This window comes from Ovis aries, chromosome 3, assembly GCF_016772045.2.
Source record: "Ovis aries strain OAR_USU_Benz2616 breed Rambouillet chromosome 3, ARS-UI_Ramb_v3.0, whole genome shotgun sequence".
Classification (NCBI taxonomy): domain Eukaryota; kingdom Metazoa; phylum Chordata; class Mammalia; order Artiodactyla; family Bovidae; genus Ovis; species Ovis aries.
In genome coordinates, this window is record NC_056056.1 from 130,651,961 (window position 1) to 130,675,330 (window position 23,370).

A 23,370-nucleotide genomic window follows, 5' to 3' on the forward strand; every position below is an offset into this window, starting at 1 on the left:
AAATATCTAGCATTCAACAAAATAAAATTTATACTGTCTAGCAACCAGTAAATTTTTACCAGGCAAAAGACCTAAGAATAAATTTTACCAAGGGGTTGAAAAACCTGTACACTGAAAACTGTAAGGCAAAGATGAGAAAAACTGAAGATACTAAAAAATGGAAAGATATGTCATGCTCATGGATTGAAATAATAGTTAAAATATGCATGCTACCCAAGTTCAGTTCAGTTCAGTCGCTCAGTCGTGTCCGACTCTTTGCGACCCCATGAATCGCAGTACACCAGGCCTCCCTGTCCATCACCAACTCCCGGAGTTCACTCAGACTCATGACCATAGAGTAGGTGATGCCATCCAGCCATCTTGTCCTCAGCATCCCCTTCTACTGCTGCCCCTAATCACTCCCAGCATCAGAGTCTTTTCCAACGAGTCAACTCTTTGGAGGTGGCCAAAGTACTGGAGCTTCAGCTTTAGCATCAGTCCTTCCAAAGAAATCCCAGGGCTGATCTCCTTCAGAATGGACTGGTTGGATCTCCTTGCAGTCCAAGGGACTCTCAAGAGTCTTTTCCAACACCACAGTTTAAAAGCATTAATTCTTCGGCACTCAGCCTTCTTCACAGTCCAACTCTCACACCCATACATGACCACTGGAAAAACCATAGCCTTGACTAGACGGACCTTAGTCGGCAAAGTAATGTCTCTGCTTTTGAATATGCTATCTAGGTTGGTCATAACTTTTCTTCCAAGGAGTAAGCATCTTTTAATTTCATGGCTTCAGTCACCATCTGCAGTGATTTTGGAGCCCCAAAAAAATAAAGTCTGACACTGTTTCACTGTTTCCCCATCTACTTTCCATGAAGTGATGGGACCGGATGCCATGATCTTCGTTTTCTGAATGTTGAGCTTTAAGCCAACTTTTTCACTCTTCTCTTTCACTTTCATCAAGAGGCTTTTAGCTCCTCTTCACTTTCTGCCATAAGGGTGGTGTCATCTGCATATCTGAAGTTATTGATATTTCTCCCGGCAATCTTGATTCCAGCTTGTGTTTCTTCCAGTCCAGCGTTTCTCATGATGTACTCTGCATTGATGTTAAATAAGCAGGGTGACAATATACAGCCTTGACGTACTCCTTTTCGAATTTGAAACCAGTCTGTTGTTCCATGTCCAGTTCTAACTGTTGCCTCCTGACCCGCATACAGATTTCTCAAGAGGCAGGTTAGGTGGTCTGATATTCCCATCTCTTTCAGAATTTTCCACAGCTTATTGTGATCCACACAGTCAAAGGCTTTGGTATAGTCAATAAAGCAGAAATAGATGTTTTTCTGGAACTCTCTTGCTGTTTCCATGATCCAGCAGATGTTCGCAATTTGATCTCTGGTTCCTCTGCCTTTCCTAAAGCCAGCTTGAACATCAGGGAGTTCACGGTTCACATATTGCTGAAGCCTGGCTTGGAGATTTTTGAGCATTACTTTACTAGCGTGTGAGATGAGTGCAGCTGTGCGGTAGTTTGAGCATTCTTTGGCATTGCCTTTCTTTGGAATTGGAATGAACACTGACCTTTTCCAGTCCTGTGACCACTGCTGAGTTTTCCACATTTGCTGGCATATTGAGTGCAGCACTTTCACAGCATCATCTTTCAGGATTTGAAATAGCTCAACTGGAATTCCATCACCTCCACTAGCTTTGTTCGTAGTGATGCTTTCTAAGGCCCACTTGACTTCACATTCCAGGATGTCTGGCTCTAGATGAGTGATCACACCATCATGATTAACCAGGTCGTGAAGATCCTTTTTGTACAGTTCTTCCGTGTATTCTTGCTATCTCTTCTTAATGTCTTCTGCTTCTGTTAGGTCCATACCATTTCTGTCCTTTATTGAGCCCATCTTTGCATAAGATGTTCCCTTGGTATCTCTAATTGTCTTGAAGAGATCTCTAGTCTTTCCTATTCTGTTGTTTTCCTCTACTTCTTTGCATTGATCACTGAAGAAGGCTTCTTATCTCTTCTTGCTATTCTTTGGAACTCTGCATTCAGATGCTTATATCTTTCCTTTTCTCCTTGGCTTTTCGTTTCGCTTCTTTTCACAGCTATTTGTAAGGCCTCCCCAGACAGCCAGTTTGCTTTTTTGCATTTCTTTTCCATGGGGATGGTCTCGATCCCTGTCTCCTGTACAATGTCACAAACCTCTGTCCATAGTTCATCAGGCACTCTATCTATCAGATCTAGTCCCTTAAATCTATTTCTCACTTCCACTGTATAATCATAAGGGATTCAATTGAGGTCATACCTGAATGGTCTAGCGGTTTTCCCTACTTTCTTCAATTTCAGTCTGAATTTGGTAATAAGGAGTTCATGATCTGAGCCACAGTCAGGTCCTGGTCTTGTTTTTGTTGACTGTATAGGGCTTTTCCATCTTTGGCTGCAGAGAATATAATCATTCTGATTTCAGTGTTGACTATCTGGTGATATCCATGTGTGGAGTCTTCTCTTGTGTTGTTGGAGAAAGGTATTTGCTATGACCAGTGCATTTTCTTGGCAAAACTCTATTAGTCTTTGCCCTGCTTCATTCCGCATTCCAAGGCCAAATTTGCCTGTTACTTCAGGTGTTTCTTGACTTCCTACTTTTGCATTCCAGTCCCCTATAATGAAAAGGACATCTTTTTGGGGTGTTAGTTCTAAAATGTCTTGTAGGTCTTCATAGAACCGTTCAACTTCAGCTTCTTCAGCGTTACTGGTTGGGGCATAGACTTGGATTATACCAATGGATAAACAAAACAAAAACAGATTCAAAGAACAGATTACTAGTTACCAGAAAAGAAAGGGGTTGGAAGATGGGTGATTTGGACGAAGGGGATCAACTGTATGATGATGAATGGTAACTAGACTTGCGGGGGGTAATAACTTTGTAGTGTAAACAGATGTTGAACCATAATGTTGTACACGTGGAACTTAAATACAAATAAAAAATATTTTTAAATTTAGCAGACATGTAAAGAAGCCTGAAAAACCACACTAGGTTGGTGCAATAGTAATTGTGGTTTTGGACCCTGAATTTTAAATCAGTATAACAAGGCACAAACACGTCTTTATTAATTAAAACAGGAACCATTACAATCAACATACTTTTGCCAACGAGAAATACTTATTCCTGCAGCAAAAAAAAAATCAGTGCTTCAGGATTCGATGAACTCTTGGAAAGCATCTTCTGCGTCCTGCTGGTTGTGGAAGCATTTTCCCTGCAAAAAGTTGTCAAGATGCTTAAAGAAGTGGTAGTCAGTTGGCAAGAGGTCGTGTGAATATAGGTACAGATGAGGCAAAATTTAGTAGCCCAGGTTGTTCAACTTTTGAAGCACTGGTTGTACAACATGTGATTGGGCACTGTCACAGAGAAGAACTGGGCCCTTTCTGTTGACCAATGCAGGCTGCAGGCACCGCAGTTTTTGGTGCATCTCAGCAACTTGTTCAGCATACTTCTCAGAAGTAATGGTTTTGCTGGGATTTAGAAAGCTGTAGTGAATCAGACTAGCAGCAGACCCCTAAACAGTGACCATGACCCTTTTCTTGGTGCAAGTTTGGCTTTGGAAGGGACTTTAGAGCTTCTTCTCAGTCCAACTGCTGAGCTGGTCATCACCAACTGAGGTATACAATCCAGTTTTCATTGCACGTCACAATCTGATCAAGAAATAGTTCGTTGCTGTCTAGAACAAGAGAACATGACACTTCAAGACAATTTTTTTGATCTACAGTCAGCTCATGAGGCACCCACTTACCAAGCTTTTTCACCTTTCCAGTCTGCTTCAAATGCCAAACGACCAAAGAATGGGCGATGCTAAGTTCTCGGGCAACTTCTCGTGTAGTTGTAAGAGGATCAGCTTGGATGATTCTCTCATCTGGCTGTTGGTCAACTTCCAATGGCTGACCACTACTCTCCTCATCTTCAAGAGGCTAATTATCTTTGCAAGACTTCTTGAATCACTGCTTCACTACATGTTCATTAGCAGTTCCTGGGCCAAATGCATTGTTGATGTTGTGACCTATCTCCACTGCTTATGACCCATTTTGAACTTGAATAAGAAAATCACTGGAATTTGTTTTTGTCTAACATTATTTCCATAGTCTAAAATACATATAAAATAAACAGCAAGCAATAATTCATTAAAATAAACATTAAGCAAGAAATGCACAATAATGTATAACATAACCACATTTAAGAATGTACTCCAATATCAAACAGCAAATGCAACAGTGCAAAACCGCAATTACTTTTGCACCAGTCTAATAATACCTACAATAGGAAAAGAAAGCCAATCAAAACAACCCAGAGTGATACAGATCTTAAAATCAGCAAAGACATTAAAACAGTCATTATAACTGAATTCCACATAAATTTGCAATAGAGAATAAACATATCAAGGAAAACATGAAAAGGATCAAAATTGGACTTCAGGATAAAAACTACGAATTCTGGGACACAAAATGCACTATGAAATTACTAGCAGATTAGACACTGCAGTAAAAAAGATCAGAGAACTTGAAAGACATGGAAACTGAAACTATCCAAAATGAAACAGAGAGACAAGAAAGATGAAAGATAAAGACATCAGTGCATTACGGGAGAACTTTAAGAGGACTAAAAGCAGTTCACAAAGGAAATCAAATAGGAGTCAGAAAAAAATATTTCGAAAAGCAGTATCTAAAATTTTTCTAAATTTGATGAAAACTATAAAGTCACAGACCCAAGAAGCTCAATAAACCTCGGAACCAGAAACATGAAGGAATGTCCAATGGGAAGTCAACCAGATCATTGAAAAATAGCAATAAAGAAAAAAATTTAAGAGCTGACAAGAAAAAAGATACATTAGATAAACAGAACAAAGATAAAAATGACAGCAAAAGTGTCTTAGGTAACACTTAAGTGAGAAGACAGAAGAGAAACATGTTAAAGTATTAAGGGAAAAACTGTCAACCCAGAATTCAAAGCTCAACAGAAGTATCTTTAAACACCATTTCTTTTATATATATAAAAGTTGAGGACTTCCCTGGTTCAGTTCAGTCGCTCAGTCGTGTCCTACTCTTTGTTACCCCATGAATCGCAGCACGCCAGGCCTCCCTGTCCATCACCAACTCCCGGAGTTCGCTCAGATTCACGTCCATCGAGTCTGTGATGCCATCCAGCCGTCTCATCCTCGGTCGTCCCCTTCTCCTCCTGCCCCCAATCCCTCCTAGCATCAGAGTCTTTTCCAATGAGTGAACTCTTCGCATGAGGTGGCCAAAGTACTGGAGTTTCAGCTTTAGCATCATTCCTTCCAAAGAAATCCCAGGGCTGATCTTCTTCAGAATGGACTGGTTGGATCTCCTTGCAGTCCAAGGGACTCTCAAAAAGACTTTTCCAACGCCACAGTTTAAAAGCTTTAATTCTTCGGCACTCAGCCTTCTTCACAGTCCAACTCTCACACCCATACATGACCACTGGAAAAACCATAGCCTTGACTAGACGGACATTAATTGGCAAAGTAATGTCTCTGCTTTTGAATGTGCTATCTAGGCTGGTCATAACTTTTCTTCCAAGAAGTAAGCGTCTTTTAATTTCATGGCTTCAGTCACCATCTGCAGTGATTTTGGAGCCCAAAAAAATTAAGTCTCACACTGTTTCCACTGTTTCCCCATCTATTTCCCACGGAGTGATGGGACCGGATGCCATGACCTTCGTTTTCTGAATGTTGAGCTTTAAGCCAACTTTTTCACTCTTCTCTTTCACTTTCATCAAGAGGCTTTTTAGCTCCTCTTCACTTTCTGCCATAAGGGTGGTGTCATCTGCATATCTGAGGTGATTGATATTTCTCCCGGCAATCTTCATTCCAGCTGTGTTTCTTCCAGTCCAGCGTTTCTCATGATGTACTCTGCATATAAGTTACATAAGCAGGGTGACAATATACAGCCTTGACGTACTCCTTTTCGAATTTGAAACCAGTCTGTTGTTCCATGTCCAGTTCTAACTGTTGCTTCCTGACTTGCATACAGATTTCTCAAGAGGCAGGTCAGGTGGTCAGGTATTCCCATCTCTCTCAGAACTTTCCACAGTTTATTGTGAGCCACACAGTCAAAGCTTTGGCATAGCTTTAGCATAGTCAATAAAGCAGAAATAGATGTTTTTCTGGAACTCTCTTGCTTTTTCCATGATCCAGCAGATGTTGGCAATTTGATCTCTGGTTCCTCTGCCTTTTCTAAAACCAGCTTGAACATCAGGAAGTTCACGGTTCACATATTGCTGAAGCCTGGTTTGGAGAATTTTGAGCATTACTTTACTAGCATATGAAATGAGTGCAATTATGTGGTAGTTTGATCATTCCTTGGCATTGCCTTTCTTTGGGATTGGAATGAAAACGGACCTTTTCCAGTCCTGTGGCCACTGCTGAGTTTTCCACATTTGCTGGCATATTGAGTGCAGCACTTTCACAGCATCATCTTTCAGGATTTGAAATAGCTCAACTGGAATTCCATCACCTCCACTAGCTTTGTTCGTAGTGATGCTTTCTAAGGCCCACTTGACTTCACATTCCAGGGTGTCTGGCTCTAGGTGAGTGATCACACCACTGTGATTATCTGGGTCGTGAAGATCTTTTTTGTACAGTTCTTCTGTGTATTCTTACTATCTCTTCTTAATGTCTTCTGCTTCTGTTAGGTCCATACCATTTCTGTCCTTTATTGAGCCCATCTTTGCATGAAATGTTCCCTTGCAAAGATGGGTTCAATAAAGGACACCACTTCCCTGGTGGTGCAATGGAAAAGAATCTGCTTGTCAAGGCAAGGGACACGGGTTCGAGCCCTATTCCAGGAATATTCCACATGCCGTGGAGCAACTAAGCCCATGCATTACAAATACTGAGCCTGAGGTCTAGAGCCTGCAGGCCACAACTACTGAGCCCCATGTGCCCAGAGCTTGTGCTCCACAACAAGAGAAGCCACCAAAATGAGAAGCCACCACAATGAGAAGTCCAAGCACTGCAACCGAAAATCACCCCTGCTCTCTGCAAGCAGACAAAGCCTGCACTAAGCAATGAAAAGTCACTGCAGTCAAACAAATAAATAACAGAGGCTGAAAAAATTCTCACCAGTATTTCTGTATTAGATGAAATTTTTAAGTCCTTAAGATGTCAAAAACAACACCCAGTTGTGCATGTGACTGGTGATGGAAATAAAGTCTAATGCTGTAAAGAGCAATACCGCATAGGAACCTGAAATGTCAGGTCCATGAATCAAGGCAAATTGGAAGTGGTCGAACAGGTGATGGCAAGGGTGAACATCGATATTGTACGACTCAGTGAACTAAAATGGACTGGAATGGGTGAATTTAACTCAGATGACCACTGTATCTACTACTGTGGGCAAGAACCCCTTAGATGAAATGGAGTAGTCATCATAGTCAACAAGAGAGTCCAAAATGCAGTACTTGGATGCAATCTCAAAAACATCAGAATGATTTCTGTTCGTTTCCAAGGCAAACCATTCAGTATCCCAGTAATCCAAATCTGTGCGCCAGATCAGTAATGCTGAAGAAGCTGAAGTTAAACCATTCTATGAAGACATTCAAGACGTTCAACTAATACCCAAAAGAAGATGTCCTTTTCACTATAGGGGACTGGAATGCAAAAATAGGAAGTCAAGAGATACCTGGAGTAACAGGCAAATTTGGCCTTGGCGTACAGAATGAAGCAGGGCAAAGGCTAAGAGTTTTGCCAAGAGAACGTACTAGTCATAGCAAACACCCTTTTCCAACAACACAAAAGACTACACATGAACATCACCAGATGGTCAATACTGAAATCAGACTGATTATATTCTTCATAGCCAAAGTGGAGAAGCTCTATACAGTCAACAAAAACAAGACCGGGAGCTGACTGTGGCTCAGATCATGAACTCCTTATGGCCAAATTCAGACTTAAATTGAAGAACGTAGGGAAAAGCACTAGACCACTCAGGTATGACCTAAATCAAATCCCTTACGTTTATACAGTGGAGGTGAGAAATAGATTCAAGGGATTAGATCTGATAGACAGAGTGCCTGAGAACTATGGATGGAGGTTCGTGACACTGTACAGGAGACAGGGATCAAGACCATTCCCAAGAGAAAGAAATGCAAAAAGGCAAAATGGTTGTCTGAGGAGGCCTTACAAATAGCTGTGAAAAGAAAAGAAGTGAAAGGCAAAGGAGAAAAGGAAACATATACCCATTTGAATGCAGAGTCCCAAAGAATAGCAAGGAGAGATAAGAAAGCCTTCCTCAGTGATCAATGCAAAGAAACAGAGGAAAACAACAGAATGGGAAAGACTAGAGACCTCTTCAAGACAATTCGAGATACCAAGGGAACATTTTAGGCAAAGATGGGCACAATAAAGGACAGAAGTGGTGTGGATCTAACAGAAGCAGAAGATATTAAGAAGAGGCGGCAAGAATACACAGAAGAACTGTACAAAAAAGATGTTCATGAGCCAGATCACCACAATGGTGTGACCACTCGCCTAGAGCCAGACATCCTGGAATGTGAAGTCAAGTGGGCCTTAGGAAGCATCACTACGAACAAAGCTAGTGGAGGTGATGGAATTCCAGTTGAGCTATTTCAAATCCTAAAAGATGGTACTGTGAAAGCGCTGCACTCAATATGTCACTCAGCAGTGGCCACAGGACTGGAAAAGTTCCATTTTCATTCCAATCCCAAAGAAAGGCAATGCCAAAGAATGCTCAAACTACTGCACAGCTGCACTCATCTCACACACAAGTTAAGCAATGCTCAAAATTCTCCAAGCCAGGCTTCAACAGTACGTGAACCATGAACTTTCAGATGTTCAAGCTGGATTTAGAAAAGGCAGAGGAACCAGAGATCAAATTGCCAGCATCCATCGGATCTTCGAAAAAGCAAGAGAGTTCCAGAAAAGCATATACTTCTGCTTTTATGCCAAAGTCTTTGACTGTGTGGATCACAACAAACTGAAAAAATTCTGAAAGAGATGGGAATATCAGACCACCTGATCTGCCTCCTGAGAAACCTGTATGTAGTTCTAGAAGCAACAGTTAGAACAAGACACGGAAGAACAGACTGTTTCCAAATAGGGAAAGGAGTACGTCAAGACTGTGTATTGTTGCCCTTATTTAACTTATATGCAGAGTACATCTTGCAAAATGTTGGGCTGGATGAAGCACAAGCTGGAATCAAGATTTCTGGGAGAAATATCAATTAGCTCAGATGTGTAGATGACACCACCCTTACAGCAGAAAGCGAAGTGAAACTAAAGATCCTCTTGATAAAAGTCAAAGAAGAGAATGAAAAAACTGGCTTAAAACTCAATGTTCAACAAGCTAAGATCATGGCATCTGGTCCCATCACTCCATGGCGAATAGATGGGGGGAAAATAGAAACCTTGAGAGAGACTTTATTTTCTTGGGCTCCAAAATCGCTGCAGATGGTGACTGCAGCCATGAAATTAGAAGATGCTCCTTGGAAGAAAAGTCACGAGCAACCTAGACAGCGTATTAAAAAGCAGAGACACTACTTCGCTGACAAAGGTCCATCTTGTCAAAGCTATGGTTTTTCCAGTAGTCATGTATCGATGTGAGAGTTGGACCATAAAGAAGGCTGAGCACCGAAGACTTGATGCTTTTGAATCGTGGTGTTGCAGAAGACTCTTGAGAGTCCCTTGGACTGCTAGGAGATCAAACCAGTTAATACTAAAGGAAATCAACCTGAATATTCATTGGAGGGACTGATGCTAAAGCTGAAGCTCCAGTACTTTGGCCACCTGATGCAAAGAGCCAACTCACTGGAAAAGACTCTGATGCTGGGAAAGACTGAAGTCTGTGAGGAGAAAGGGACGACAGAGGATGAGATGGTTAGTTGGCATCACTGACTTAAGGGACTTGAGTTTGAACAAGCTCCAGCAGATGGTGAATGACAAGGAAGCCTGGCATGCTGCAGTCCATGGCACAGCAGAGAGTCGGACATAACTGAGCAGCTACACAGTAACAACACCCATCAGATTTCAAATTAGTAGGTATTAGTTGTGATATTTTCCTGCAATCACTCAATAGCACCAATTGTTTATTTCTGCTTCTCTAGTGCTTGTTACTGTAAGGTTTTATTAATGTTGGAGGCATGGGTTGATAGAGGCAAAAGCCATCTTTCAAATCACGCAGTACAGTATGCCAGTGTCATCAAATGCATGGCTTCCTTTGACAGCAGTGTTTGTTGTTCCGTATCTTCTTGAAATCTTCCATTGTCGGGAAAACCACCACTTTAGCCTCCACCATGCTTACTGTTTCATTCCTTGGTATAGTATTTTAAAACCTCAGAAATGTGAGTTGAAGAGGGAAATAAAATTTGAACCTTTACAATTGTTAGATTAATTTGTTTTGCAAAGATTGAGTGCTACGTGAATGCAATCTGTGGGCACTAAACCAAAGGTATTCAAATTACTGTTTTCAGACATTGAAAATGTAGTAACTCTGTTTCTTGAAAGGAACAATACAGACATGCTTATTTGTAACAAGCACATACAAAATAGCCTAAAACGACTGCAGTAGCTATATTAACTATCAGAAAGAATAGACTCCAAGACAAAGATTATTAATAAAGATAAAAAGAATATTTCTATAACCCCAAAATGGTCATTTCATCAGGAAGGTGATGACCTTCAGCAAATAGTTACATTTTTATGCCCTCATTCTCATGTGATAAAGATTTTAGAAAAGGCAGAGGAACCAGAGATCAAATTGCCAACATCATGGAAAAAGCAAGAGAATTCCAGAAAAAACATTGACTTCTGCTTTATGCCAAAGCCTTTGACTGTGTGGATCACAATAAACTGTGGAAAATTCTGAAAGAGATGGGAACACCAGACCACCTAACTTGCCTCTTGAGAAATCTGTATGCAGGTCAGGAAGCAGCAGTTAGACTGGACATGGAACAACAGAGTGGTTCCAAATAGGAAAAGAGTACATCAAGGCTGTATATTGTCATCCTGCTTATTTAACTTCTATGCAGAATACATCATGAGAAATGCTGGGCTGGAAGAAGCACAAGCTGGAATCAAGATTGCCGGAAAAATATCAATAACCTCAGATATGCAGATGACACCACCCTTATGGCAGGAAGTGAAGAGGAACTCGAAAGCCTCTTGATGAAAGTGAAAGAGGAGAGTGAAAAAGTTGGTTTAAAGCTCGACATTCAGAAAACTAAGATCATGGCACCTGGTCCCACCACTTCATGGGAAATAGATGAGGAAACAGTGTCAGACTTTTTTGGGGGGGCTTCAAAATCACTGCAGATGGTGATTGCAGCCATGAAATTAAAAGATGCTTACTCCTTGGAAGGAAAGTTATGACCAACCTAGATAGCATATTCAAAAGCAGAGACATTACTTTGCCAACAAAGGTCCGTCTAGTCAAGGCTGTGGTTTTTCCAGTGGTCATGTATGGATGTGAGAGTTGGACTGTGAAGAAAGCTGAGCCGCGAAGAATTCATGCTTTTGAACTGTGGTGTTGAAGAAGACTCGAGTCCCTTGGACTGCAAGGAGATCCAACCAGTCCATTCTGAAGGAGATCGGTCCTGGGTGTACTTTGGAAGGAATGATGCTAAAGCTGAAACTCCAATACTTTGGCCACCTCACGCGAAGAGCTGACTCACTGGAAAAGACCCTGATGCTGGGAGCGATTGGGGGCAGGAGGAGAAGGGGACGACAGAGGATGAGATGGCTGGATAGCATCACCAACTCGATGGACGTGAGTTTGAGTAAACTTCGGGAGTTGTTGATGGACAGGGAGGCCTGGCGTGCTGCAATTCATGGGGTCACAAAGAGTCAGACATGACTAAGGAACTGAACTGAACTGAAAGGGCATAAATGTTGTTTTTAACAGGGATTGTTCTAAAGACTGATGAGATAAAAATAACCTGTATATTTTTAGTATAGTGTCTGGCACATAGTAGATACTCATAAACAATGGCAATTTTTATTCTGTTTGAATACGGACTCCATGAGGGCAGGAATTGTTTTTAGTGTTTCTATAGTGCTTAAGATGGTGCCTAGCAAGCATTTTTTATATGAATGACATGAATAAACAAATGAGTGCGTCAGAATTGTTCTATTCATATATGTTGCACTTGTTGTTTCATAGGTACTGAGATAGACAGAGCCTTAGTATTTTAGAGTTGATAGTCTAGTTCTCTTTCATATCTGCTGTGAGCTGAGTTGTGTCCTCTCCAAAGACAAGTTTTAATTCCCAGTGCCTCAGAATGTGACCTTATTTGGAAATAAGGAGTTTTGCAGATGAAAAGGTAATACTGAAGTATGATGGCCCGTTAATCAAATATGACTGATGTCCTTATAAGACGCGGGTAGACAGAAACAGGCGGGTGGGGAGTGGGGTGGGGCAGAGAGAATATCCCATGATGACAGAAGTAGCGGCTGAAGCCCTGCAAGCTGCCAGGCAACGCCAAGGATTGTCAGCACATCAACAGAAGCTAGGACAAGGCAAGGAAGTATTCGTCCTACAGTTTTCAGAGGCAACATGGCCTAGCTGACAAGTTGATTTTGGACTTCTGGCCTCCAGAACTGTGAGGCAGTACATTTCACAGCAGAATTCCTACTTCAAGCGTCTATGACACAGGGCTCTTCATCCTGTGCTTCACTGCTCTCAGTGTTAGAGAGCCTAGGGAACTTGTAAAGTGACCCACTTCCACGTATGGACTGGAGTATGTTAAGCATCTTCTTTCAGACTGAAATACAATCATCCGCCCTATAGCCTTCCTATTGCTTCTTGCAGTGTTCCTTGCCTATGTGTGCGTGTAGTAACTCGCTTCCTTCGTGTCCAACTCTTTGCAACTCTATGAACTGTAACCCACCAGGACCACCTGACCAGCGGATTCTCCAGGCAGGAATACTGGAGTTGGTTGCCATGCCCTCCTCCACTGGATCTTCCCAAACTAAGGACTGAACCTGCATCTCTTATGTCTCCTGCATCGGCAGGCAGGTTCTTACCACTAGCGCCACCTGTGTTCCTTGAAGTGAAGTGAAGCTGCTCAGTCATGTCCGACTCTTTGCGACCCCATGGACTATAGCCCACCAGGCTCCTCCATCCATGGAATTTTCTAGGCAAGAGTACCGGAGTCGGCTGACATTTACACAAAAAAAACTCTAGGTATTTATCCACATGATAACTTCCCAAATGTTTGCTGATAAATAAAATTTATCTGGTAAAGTTTCTGTTCTTCAAGATAAACATATCTGGTTTCTGTGTGATATCTACCTGGCAAAAATAACTGAAAGAAACATCTATACATAAACACAATATTGAAGCAATTTAGCTATTTGCTTAATGGATATTTGCAATCTGTACAAATTGTGAGTTGAGTAAAGGTAAGTAAATTCAACAAAGTAAAATCACCAAGAAATACTTCAGTGAAGGTTTTATGAAAGATGATTATTTTAAAAATACACATGTACTATATTGTCTACTTACAAAATGCCTTTTCTGATTTAAGATTTATTATCTCTTTGGCTTTCATGGAACAACAATATAAAAGACATTCATTTAAAGAATATTCTGCATCACTAGTGTAGTTGTAGTCATTGGGGATGAAAATAGTGCCTAGTTCACAGGATACTTTTAAAGGTACAGTGAGTCAATGCATAGAAGTTGTTCATACAGTGCTTTGATGTCATGAGTGGTTAGAGGAAGTTAGCTATTACACTGTTATCATGTAACATGTTAACAAAATCTTTTCTTAAAAATGGGAGTCATTTTATGTATTTCTGATAATTACCAAACATATATATGCTTTCTTTGTGCCTGGTAATGCAAATTGTATAACCCATGTTTCCCATATTATTTGCCTGCTAGGAAGCTCAGAGCAAAATTTATTACTCAGTTTGTCATTAATTTCTTAAGAATCTCTGGTACAGAGATATTTGCCCCATTAAATCAAAGCATTCTTTGAAAAAACTGGTCTGTATAGTATTATAATATTTAATAGAACAAATGCTGGAGTGTTGAAGATTTGCTTTTATAGACTTAATGTAGGTAATGAAACATAGATGGTTGTATGATGAAGCATTCTTTTAGGTTTGTTTTGAGACAAGTAGCAGCAGTAATTCCATTAAAAATCTAACACAGCATAATTTCCTCCTAATTTGGCATCAGTTTAACCCTCTAATTCTGTCTTTGGTGTATGTCGGCTTTGAGAAAGAGGGAGAAGGAAGGAAGATAGTTGTTTTTTTTTAATGTGTCTGCTTGTTAATAAGTTGCTTATGAAGTAGTCTTTAACCACAGTTAGAGACCTCACAAGACCGATTTCAGTGTTGTTTTTTCCTTTGTGGAGACATTTTTCTATCAGTATCATTTTCCTGCCATCTTCAGTTCATTTCCTCAGTCGTGTCTGACTCTTTGTGACCCCACGGACTGCAGCACGTCAGACCTCCTGTCCTACACCAACTCCCACAGCTTATTCAAACTCATGTCCATCGAGTCAGTGATGCCATCCAACCATCTCATCCTCTGTCATCCCCTTCTCCTCCTGCACTCAATCTTTCCCAGCATCAGGGTCTTTTCCAGTGAGTTCTTTGCATCAGGTGGCAAACGTATTGGAGTTTCAGCTTCAGCATCAGTTCCTCCAATGAACACTCAGGACCGATTTCCTTTAGGATGGACTGGTTGGATCTCCTTGCAGTCCAAGGGACTCTCAGGAGTCTTCTCCAACACCACAGTTCAAAAGCATCAATTCTTCAGTGCTCAGCTTTCTTTATAGTCTAATTCTCACATCCATACATGACTACTGGAAAAACCATTGTCTTAGACAGATCTTTGTTGACAAAGTAATGTCTCTGCTATTTAATTTGCTGTCTACGTTACTCATAACTTTTCTTCCAAGGAGCAAGCGTCTTTCAATTTCATGGCTTCAGTCACCATCTGCAGTGATTTGGGAGCCCAAAATAACAAAGTCTGCCACTGTTTCTCCATCTATTTTCCATGAAGTAACAGGACCGGATGCCATGATCTTAGGTTTCTGAATGTTGAGCTTTAAACCAACTTTTTCACTCTCCTCTTTCACTTTCATCAAGAGGCTTTTGAGTTCCTCTTCACTTTCTGCCATAAGGGTGGTGTCATCTGCATATCTGAGGTTATTGATATTTCTCCTGGCAATCCTGATTACAGTGTGTGCTTCTTCCAGCCCAACGTTTCTCATGATATACTCTGCATAGAAGTTAAATAAGCAGGGTGACAATATACAGCCTTGACGTACTCCTTTTCCTATTTGGAACCAGTCTGTTGTTCCATGTCTTGTTCTACTGTTGCTTCCTGACCTGCATACAGATTTCTCAGGAGGCAGGTCAGGTGGTCTGGTATTCCCATCTCTTTCAGAACTTTCCACAGTTTATTGTGATCCACACAGTCAAAGGCTTTGGCACAGCCAATAAAGTAGAAATAGATGTTTTTCTGGAATTCTCTTGCTTTTTCTATGATCCAGCGGATGTTGGCAATTTGATCTCTGGTTCCTCTGCCTTTTATAAAACCAGCTTGAATATCTGGAAGTTCATGGTTCACGTATTGCTGAAGCCTGGCTTGGAGAATTTTGAGCATTACGTTGCTAGCGTGTGAGATTTCTCTCACTGCTGCGTTTTCCAAATCTGCTGACACATTGAGTGCAGCACTTTCACAGCATCATCTTTTAGGATTTGAAACAGCTCAACTGGAATTCCATCGTCACTAGTTTTGTTTGTAGTGATGCTTCCTAAGGCCCACTTGACTTCACATTCCAGGATGTCTGGCACTAGGTGAGTGATCACACTATCGTGATTATCTGGGTCATGAAGATCTTTTCCATACAGTTCTTCTGTGTATTCTTGCCACCTCTTCTTAATATCTTCTGCTTCCGTTAAGTCCATACCATTTCTGTCCTTTATTGAGCCCATCTTTGCATGAAATGTTCCCTTGGGATCTCTAATTTTCTTGAAGAGATCTCTAGTCTTTACCATTTTATTGTTTTCCTCTATTTCTTTGCACTGATCACTGAGGAAGGCTTTCTTTTCTCTCCAAGCTATTCTTTGGAACTCTGCATTCAGATGAGTGTATCTTTCCTTTTCTCCTTTGCTTTACAATTGCTGTATGTCACAAACCTCTGTCCATAGTTCTTCAGGCACTCTATCAGATCTAACCCCTTGAATCTGCTTGTCACTTCCTCTTGCATAATCCTAAGGGATCTGATTTAGGTCATACCTGAATAGTCTAGTGGTTTTCCCTACTTTCTTCAATTTCAGTCTGAATTTGGTAATAAGGAGTTCATGATCTGAGCCACTGTCAGTTCCCAGTCTTGTTTTTGCTGACTGTATAGAACTTCTCCATCTTTGGCTACAAAGAATATAATCAATCTGATTTCGGTATTGACCATTTGGTGATGTCCATGTGTAGAGTTGTCTCTTGTGTTATTGGAAGAGGGTGTTTGCTATGACCAGTGCATTCTCTTGGCAAAGCTCTTGTTAGCCTTTGCCCTGCTTCATTCTGTACTCTCCAAGCCAAGGCCAAATTTACCTGTTACTCCAGGTATCTCTTGACTTCCTACTTTTGCATTCCTGTCCCCTAAGACGGAATGGACATCTTTTCTGGTCTAAGTAACAAGCATGAGATAAGCAGAAATAAACAGTAGCTAGTGCTACTGAGCGATTACAGTAAGATATCTCAACTAATATCTACTAATTTAAAATCTGACAGGTAGCTTTGCTCTACTTTTTGAGCAAACAGAAATGTGAACAGTATAAAAAAAAAATCAAAAGAAACTGTAGTTAGTACTTTAGTTATCAACTATCTGTTACTTGAGCAACTCCTCAGAAATTCAGAAAATATTTTTTAAAGTATGTTTAATTGTGAATTTTTATCAATTCAGACTGGCCTTTCCTCCAATTATTCTGAAGAGTAAGATATTATTTAAATCAGAACAGAAAATTAAAATTTACATAAAATAAAAGTTTTGTGGCTGAATTCTATGAGTAGCTAACATTCTAAAGTATATGAAAGAAGATTAAATTATACCACTGGAGATACAACAAAATACTCATTATGGATATAGAGAGAACTTACCAAATTTACCAAAATTACATATGTATCTCCATTAAACATCTGACTAATTTATACTAATTTGAATGTATTTTCTTACCTGCAGCTTCATCTCTTCTAAGTCTTTAGTTTTCTCAACTAATTCTCCTCGTACCTCTTCAAGCAGCAGCTGAAATTTTTCCTGGTGAGTTTGCTTTTCATTTAAAACACGCTTGAGTTCATTTTGTAACTTTATGTACTCATCTTGCAACCTAATTTTTAGAAAAAGAAGAATTTAAGTGTATCCATTGCTTTTTAGTTGTATGACCTTAAAGTCAACCAACACTACGGAACAAGATCAACACCATATATTCTATTTAAACTTCCAAATATCATTGCTTTACCAAGTGTCACTTAACTATTAACACTGTAATTTCTGAATACAACTTTACTTTGAAGGAAAAAATATTTAGCCACTGAGATACATAAATTTTATATCTCACTTTCAAAATAAGACTTTAATAAATTTATAATCCACTTGATTTAAAGAACATTTACTGTATTCAGAAAGTTTTAAATGTATATTGCACATTATAACAAAATTATACTGTATGTTCCAGAGCAAATATTCAGACAAAATAAAAGTTTTTAATCAAGCCTCTCACCTCCAAATTTAAATAATTACCTTGTGTGTTCAGCTTTCAGAGTCTGATAATTAGTTTTATGATGTTCACATCGTAATCGTTCATCAGTTAACATTTTTTGGAGCTCAGACTGAGAATGTCTCAGTTCACTGTCTCCACCAGGAGGAAAAATGGTGGGAAAAGCGTCCATATTGGTAACTGAATGGACAACCATGTAAAAATAAGTTCTGGCTTTCTTAATGTCTTAGTTTTCTTTCCAAGAGTATTTTCCACTTTCTTCTTGCTAAGACAGAATCTCAGGAGGTCAAATTATACCTGTAGAGAGACATACACTTAATGATCAGTGAACTTCTTCAGTGTTATATATTTTTATCACTTACGTAATTCTCCTTATCATTTCTATAACAAAACTCAATTTTCAGATTTTCAATTGTTCATAAAACAAAATTCAAAAATAAAGTTGAATCATACCTTAAATTTTCTTTACTTCCATGCAGTTTCTGTGACTATCAAGGTCACATCTCCAAGCAGTAACCTAACTAGAAGTATTGATTCTTCCACTATAAGTAGTCCTAGATTCACATATCACCAACATTTTCTAAAGCTACTGAGGTAAATTTCAAGGGTGGATTCTGGGACAAAAGCCATACTCTGAAACCAGGGGAAAAGCCATCTGGATCTTGGTAAGTGACTAGTGAGAGTCAGTGTCTTCACAAAGATGAGCTTGAACATGTAATTATGTCTGTGATTAATGTTACAAAGGGTGTTTTACTTGACACAAGGTGACTGCACTTGGGCAGCAGATTCAGAGGAGAAATCAGTTAACACATAAGTATCGATCATCTATGTATTATGCACTGTGCTAAGGACAGGAAACTCAATCACCAATTCAGGATTATGAAAGTAACTGAATGTGTGCTTTATCTAGAAGTAAAAAACTGACAACAGTGTTCTTACTGTAAATAAAAACAAAAATTTTAATCAAAATAATTCTGCTACTTTTAACTTCATTTATCTTTCTCAAGACTATTATATATATATATTTTTTTTTTTCTCTCTCCCTTAGTCATGGGTAATTATGAATTACCTTTCCTTACTACAAGAGACAATCTTTAGCCTACACAAACCAACCATTCGATTGCTGAATCTTGCTTGAAATACATCATTTCTGATAAATTAATGTGATGTCTACATATTACATAAGAAGACTTTTAAACTAAAAATGAGGTCACTTTGGTTTCCTGCTTTGTCTATGAAGAATCTGCCTGCAATGTAGGAGACATGAGTTCAATCCCTGGGGTTGGGAAGATACCCTGGAGAAGGAAATGGCAACCCATTCCAGTATTCTTGTGGGAAATCCCATGAACAGAGGAATCCGGCAGGCTACAGTTCACAGGGTCACAAAAATGTCAGACATGACTTAGCAATGAAAGAACAACAAAAGTCTTTCAAGGACGCTTTACTTCTTATTCTTAGGTTTAATGTGCACAAGGATTCAACCTTTGAAAATGCACAGTGAACTGTTTGTAGCAGCTACCTCAACATTATCCTGTTACGAGTATATATTTTATATTTGCCATGGAATTTATAAACTAGATCATAAAACTGGCATGTAATTTTGATTCTGCTCTTTGATCCAAATTAATTTTTAAGAGACAGAAGCATACAACAAATGTATCTCATATTTTCTATTAATATCACCAAAATGCATTATAAGGCTTTGATTTTAATTAGCCAAAAGCTTACACTATATTAGAAAAATCAAAGGCTACCCTTTAGTCCTACTACTAGTGAAAGAAAGATTTCCAAACTGAGTTTTTGTTTGTTTTTTTTTTTTTTTTGTATTCCAGTTAACTTGACAGTAAGGTAAATACTCTCACTGACCGCCTACCCAAAAATTAGTTAAGTCCTCACAGAAATAAAACTTTCCTCTTGGGAACTGAAATATTCACTAGAAGTACTTACTTTCTAGGATTTAACTAATTTTAGAAAATCCCATTCTCATTCATCACCACATTACCTCATCTCCAATTCTAGCTTCTATGCAAACATATGTATAATTGCCCTCTTATATTTTCCCAAACCAGGAGGATTTCTCTGCTCCAAGATGATGTTTGCAAATTCATTACCTTTTTATATGTTTAAACTTTATTGACTAATAAAGCTAGAATATACCAACACACATTACCAGTAAGTACCACACCGAAACACACGATACACTTTCCCCTCGTACATGAAGGGGCTATCCCAGGTGGCTCAGTGGTAAAGAATTTGCCTGCAAATACTGGCGACACAGGAGAAATGGGCTCGATCCCTGGGCCAGGAAGATCCTCTGAAGAAGGAAATGGCAACTCACTCCAGTATTCTTGTCTGGATGATCCCATGGACAGAAGAGCCTGGCGTGCTACAGTCCATGGGGTCACAAAGAGTCAGACACACCTGAGCAACTAGCCAAACCTACATGCAACACAAAAAAATCACGTTGCTAATTTCCACGTGTGCATATATGTTCACATGTACATGCATGTACACACACACGAATCTATACTAAGCTTTCTGGAAAGCTGTTATTTTTGTTCAGTGGCTGTCATGTCTGACTCTTTGCGACCCCATGGACTGCGGCACATCAGGCTAACCTGTCCTTCACTGTCTCCCAGGGTTTGCTCAGATTCGTGTCCACTGAGTCAGTGATGCTATCTAACCATCTCATCCTCTTCCACCCTCTTCTGCTGTTCGAATCTTTCCTAGCATCAGAATCTTTTCCAATGAGTTGGCTCTTTGCATCAGGTGCCCAAATCTGCTTATTTCCTGCCCAATCTTATGAAAATAGCTGGATGAGTACCCAAATGTAATTACGACATAAGAATTTTCTCTGTGACCTTGTTTTTAATTAAAAAAATGAAAAAAATCAGAAATAAGCTAAACTTCCATAAATAAAGGAAGGTATATCTACCCTATCATCATAAAAGATAAGTTAGATCTGGCTCCACAGTATGGTGAAGAGCATGAATGACAGATAAACACCCGTGTTTACATACACACAGTCAATTAGTGGTACAGCAAGCTGAGAATCGTGGTAATTTCTGGGGAAATAATAACTGGCAGACTCTCTGACAGGAAAACTTCTACTTTCAATTTTATTGTTAAATTTTATTTTTAAAAATTACAAATTTTTTTTTCCAGGTAATGAACAATTCTATCACTATATTCAAATTGCCTTCAACCAAATTCAACTACTTTGCTTTCACTCTACCTTCAACATCCTTATTTTCCAGCTTTTGGTACTGATAATAGTATTATGCTACCATTCATCCAAACTTACAACCCCAAAGTCTTCTCTGCTTTCTCACTCAATTTCCCATGCATAGACAACAAATACTCTCTTTAAAATGCACTCCATTCTCTCCATTCCTTCTTGACTACAAAAAGCCAGACTTGTATCACCTAGACTACTAGAGCTTTTTATTGTCCCTTTTTCCAATATTTTCTCTCTAGTCTACCAAAGCACTGCCAAATCAGCAGTCAGAAATTTTATTTCACTTCTCAGTTCAGTTGCTCAATCATGTCCGACTCTTTGCGACCCCACAACTCACAGCACGCCAGGCCTCCCTATCCATCACCAACTCCCGGAGTTCACACAAACTCACATCCATCAAGTCAGTGATGCCATCCAGCCATCTCATCCTCTGTCGTCCCCTTCTCCTCCTGCCCCCAACCCCTCCCAGCATCAGAGTCTTTTCCAATGAGTCAACTCTTCGCATGAGGTGGCCAAATTACTGGAGTTTCAGCTTTAGCATGATTCCCTCCAAAGAAATCCCAGGGCTGATCTCTTTCAGAATGGACTGGTTGGATCTTCTTGCAGTCCAAGGGACTCTCAAGAGTCTTCTCCAACACCACAGTTCAAAAGCATCAATTCTTCAGCACTCAGCTTTCTTCACAGTCCAACTCTCACATCCATACATGACCACAGGAAAAACCATAGCCTTGACTAGACGGACCTTTGTTAGCAAAGTAACGTCTCTGCTTTTGAATATGCTATCTAGGTTGGTCATAACTTTCCTTCCAAGGAGTAAGCATCTTTTAATTTCATGGCTGCAATCACCATCTGCAGTGATTTTAGAGCCCAAAAAATAAAGTCGGACACTGTTTCCCCATCTATTTCCCATGAAGCATTAAAGAATGCTAAAAGGGTGGAGAAATTAAAATTACTAAAACACTCTAAAAAAGGGTCTCTCAACATAAAAGAGAAGTTTAAAAGGAAAAATATAGCCATATGCTTTTTTTATAAGCCATTTTTAAAACACAAGGGCACGGAAAAGTTGAAATTAAAATCAGAGAAAATAATACAAACACTAATAGAGATGTTAGAACTAATATTAATAGCAAACAAAGTTGATTTTCAGACCAAAAAAATACTAGTAAAGATGAAAAGACACATTCATAATAAAAGGTTAAGTACACCAAAAAGATGTCATAATTTTAATTTACATACAACAAATGAGACAGTCAGAACTACAAGGAAAAACAGACAAATTCACAATCTTAGGGAGAGAATTTAACCATTATTGTTGGTAACTAATAGAACAAGCAGAAAAAAATTATCAGTAAGAAATACAAACAACTTAAACAACATAATTAACCAACCTGACCTGACATTTATAGAAAACTGTACCCAGTAAGTATAGAACAAATTCCTTATAAGCATGCATGGAACATTTATAAATAACCACATGCTGGATCATTTATAAATAACTATAAGACTATGTCAAAGCCTTTCACTGTGTGGGTCACAATAAACTATGGAAAATTCTGAAAGAGAGAGGAATATCAGACCACCTGACCGGCCTCTTGAGAACACTGTATGCAGGTCAGGAAGCAACAGTTAGAACTGGACATGGAACAACAGGCTGGTTCCAAACAGATAAAGGAGTACGTCAAGGCTATAAATTGTCACCCTGCTTATTTAACTTCCAAGCAGAGTACATAATGAGAAACGCTGGGCTGGAAGAAGCACAAGCTGGAATCAAGATTGCCAGGAAAAATATCAATAACCACAGATATGCAGATGACATCACCCTTATGACATAAAGTGAAGAAGAACTAAAGAGCCTCTTGATGAAAGTGAAAGAGGAGAGTGAAAAAGTTGGCTTAAAGCTCAACATTCAGAAAACAAAGATCATGGTATCCAGTCCCATCACTTCATGCAAACAGATGGGGAAACAGTGGAACCAGTGACAGACTTTATTTTGGGGGGCTCCAAAATCACTGCAGATGGTGATTGCAGCCATGAAATAAAAAGACGTTTACTCCTTGGAAGGAAAGTTATGACCAACCTAGATAGCATATTCAAAAGCAGAGACACTACTTTGCCAACAGAGGTCCATCTAGTCAAGGCTATGGTTGTTCCAGTGGTCATGTATAGATGTGAGAGTTGGACTATAAAGAAAGCTGAGTGCCAAAGAACTGATGCTTTTGAACTGTGGTGTTGCAGAAGACTTTGGAGAGTCCCTTGGACTGCAAGGAGATCCAACCAGTCCATCCTAAAGGAAATCGGTCCTGAATGTTCCACTGGAAGGACTGATGTTGAAGCTGAAACTCCAATACTTTGGCCATCTGATGCAAAGAGCTGACTCATTTGAAAAGACGCTGACGCTG

At 39.6% G+C, this 23,370-nt stretch overlaps 1 protein-coding gene across 4 annotated transcripts in view; it reads right to left on the reverse strand.

The window, feature by feature from the left end:
• Window positions 1-23,370, reverse strand: part of CEP83 (centrosomal protein 83) — a 141,343-nt gene that overhangs the window by 75,545 nt on the left and 42,428 nt on the right. For all 4 annotated transcript variants that reach the window (XR_009599883.1, XM_012174112.5, XM_004006260.6 and 1 more), the window contains 2 exons: window positions 17,757-18,030; window positions 17,193-17,343 (listed from right to left, as the gene is read on the reverse strand). Coding sequence is in view for 3 of the 4 variants with exons in the window: in XM_012174112.5 (XP_012029502.2) it covers window positions 17,193-17,343; window positions 17,757-17,929 (324 nt within the window). In the remaining variant the exon portion in view is untranslated. The remainder of the gene's footprint in view (window positions 1-17,192; window positions 17,344-17,756; window positions 18,031-23,370) is intronic.